Source organism: Cryptosporidium hominis (genome assembly GCF_000006425.1).
Source record: "Cryptosporidium hominis TU502 chromosome 4 CHRO014198, whole genome shotgun sequence".
Lineage (NCBI taxonomy): Eukaryota > Apicomplexa > Conoidasida > Eucoccidiorida > Cryptosporidiidae > Cryptosporidium > Cryptosporidium hominis.
This window is the reverse complement of record NW_666791.1, coordinates 1-2661: the sequence shown is the minus strand read 5'-3', so window position 1 is coordinate 2661 and position 2661 is coordinate 1. Positions and strand designations below refer to the sequence as shown.

The 2661-nt window shown below is 29.3% G+C and overlaps 1 protein-coding gene across 1 annotated transcript; it reads right to left on the bottom strand.

The window, feature by feature from the left end:
- Positions 1 to 750: 750 nt before the first annotated feature.
- On the bottom strand, positions 751 to 2547 carry Chro.40489 (adapter-related protein complex 1 beta 1 subunit (Beta-adaptin 1) (Adaptor protein complex AP-1 beta-1 subunit) (Golgi adaptor HA1/AP1 adaptin beta subunit) (Clathrin assembly protein complex 1 beta large chain)). The annotated part of the gene is made up of 1 exon (XM_660117.1): positions 751 to 2547. The coding sequence occupies one exon, from the start codon at positions 2545 to 2547 to the stop codon at positions 751 to 753; it is 1797 nt and encodes a 598-aa protein (XP_665209.1).
- Positions 2548 to 2661: the final 114 nt, after the last annotated feature.

Below are 2661 nucleotides of genomic sequence, written 5' to 3'. Positions count from 1 at the left end.
AATTATAATGGAATTTCTTTGAGATATTGCAAGAGTAAGGATGAGATTGAAAATATTAAAGAAAGCGATGAAATCTTGGACAATGTAAACGAAGATACAATAGAAGATTCTGAAGATGACAAAACAATTACTATTCAAGAAATACTCGAAGGAGATATTTTTGGATTTAGTGGCTCAGATGAGAGTGAATCTGGTGAATCAGGAACAAACGGAATTAATGGTTTTGCAAATATATTTAATTCATTACCCCATGAAAAGAAGATAAATTTAGCTCAAGGTTATAGAGAATTTGCTGATAAGTTTATATCATTTTTAAGAAGCAGAATGAGTGATGACCAAAATAAAAATACCATAACAATAGATGATGTGAGAGATTTTATGGCTTCTATTGGTTTAGATAATAATAATAATTTTGAAAATGCAAATAATACAAGTAATAAGGAGAAGTAATATAAGGATTTCTACAATTTTATCAAGGAAGTAATCCAAAGATTTATTGCTAATCCTTTTTTCTTTTAACTTAATATCAAATACTTCAAATTAAGAATTATTGCTCAAATTGGAGTAATACAAAAGTGAATTTGTATTTTATTATAAAAAATACACAAATTCTAATCAATAATCATTGAATTATATAAAAGAAAATTATCAAACCTCCTTAACTTTTCTTTTTCTATTGACTATTTTAAATGTTGTACTTTAATGAAATTCTAGTTAGATATAACTTGAAGTTTATAAAGTTGTTACTTTTTAGAGAGATAACAGATCAACAGATGTAACAACATTACTACCAGATGGCTGTGAGTTCACATCTCCTGTTTGATTATTGTCTCCCTGAGTATTACTTTTGAATAAGCTTATATTAGAGGCGGGGAGACCAAAATCTAAAAGCTCAGAGCTTTGAACTTGATTTGACGAACTCATATCTTGAGAACTTGATATTTTATTACTGTTAATATTTGATACAGGAGTAGAATAAGAAATAAGATCATCAATATTTATTAGCTCGTTAGTATTTGAATAACTAACAGAAAAACCAGAATCAATATTATAAGGAAGTGTATCGATATTGGAATCTGACGATGAAATTAAAGCTGAATGATTTTGAGATTCAGAAGAAGCTTGAAGTTGATTTTGAACTATATTATTCTTACTAATATCAATAAAACAACTTGGAGGTTTATGATATACTGAAGAAATCATTCCAAGATCTCCCATAAGCTTTTCAAGAAGTTTTGGTTCAATATCAAAGCTTTTTGAAGATAATACAGTCTTTTGAGAAAGAACAACTTTTCTAGTTTCCTCAGGATTGGTTGAGAGAAGTCTCCAGTATATCAAGGCTCTGTCTCTAACATCAGGATTTTCTGCATTAGTAGTTGCAAGTCTAAAAATATCAGTAACAAGTTGTTGATTATGAATTGGAGCTTTAAGAAAGCATTTTACTATGGTTGTAAGTATCTGAAGTTGAACAGAAACCGATTCTTCAATAAATATATCAACAAAATAACGGAGAAAATCATTCAAAGTTTCATTTTTTGTACTTGGTTTTGTTCCTTGAACAAACTCATAAACTTCTCCAATAATCCAAACAAAAGCAGATCTTGATTCAGGCTCAACAATAGATTCTGATACTTCCATTAATATGGGAATTACATTTGACGATAATTGTGGATAGGATCTCAAAATATCTCTTAAAGAGATAATTCCTTCTTGAATTATATGATCCTGATGAGAATTTGTGATAAGTTCTGCTAGGATTTGAAAACAATTAGAAGCAGTTTCTTTGAATTTTATAGATATTAATGCAATAATTTTAATAGAATTTCTTGAGAATTCTATATTCGTATCGGTACTATACTCTTTTAGTTCTTTTAATAAATTATTTGCAGTATCAATAGATGCCATTCTATATAATAAATTAAGCTTTTCAATCTTAATGTAAGCAGGATCATTATATTTACAATAAAAAAGCTTCATTTCTGTTTCAAAAAAGGCAGGATATGATTGTACAATTAACTGAACATTCCTCAAAACAACATATTGCACTTCAGGAGGTGAAGTTGTAAGTAATGTAACAATTGGTGGTCTTAATTTACGTAGGGTACCTGTAATATAATCATCATTTTCCAAATTTTTCAGTAGATTCAAGACAGCTCTAACAGTTGAAAGAACTACTGCAGGATTTGCATGAGATAATCTAGAAGTTAATCTATCAATGATTTGTTCACTTTCTTTTTCAGTTGATACCTTCCACTCTGCTACTACATTTAGTATATAAATCTGCCCCCATTCTGTACATTCATTCAAGGCTTGTAGGATTTGGTGTTTTTCTACCTCATTAAAAGCCAATTTGTAGAATTTCTGATCTTCAGTCATTCCTTGGTCTTGTTTTTCGTCTTTTACAGATTGTAAAGACTCAAGTCGATGACCCTTACTTATACTAGTTTCATAAATTTCTAATAAGCTTGCAACAGTATTAGCTACAACCATTGCACTTTGATCCTTGAGCATGTCCTTTAACAAGGAAAAGAATCCTTGTTCTTCCATTAAAGTAGGAGAAATATCATATAACTTTGCAATACAAATTGCTGCAGTTTTTCTAACGTATGGATCAGGATCACTACATGATCTTCTTAAAGGCTCAACTAAATACTCTGTAAT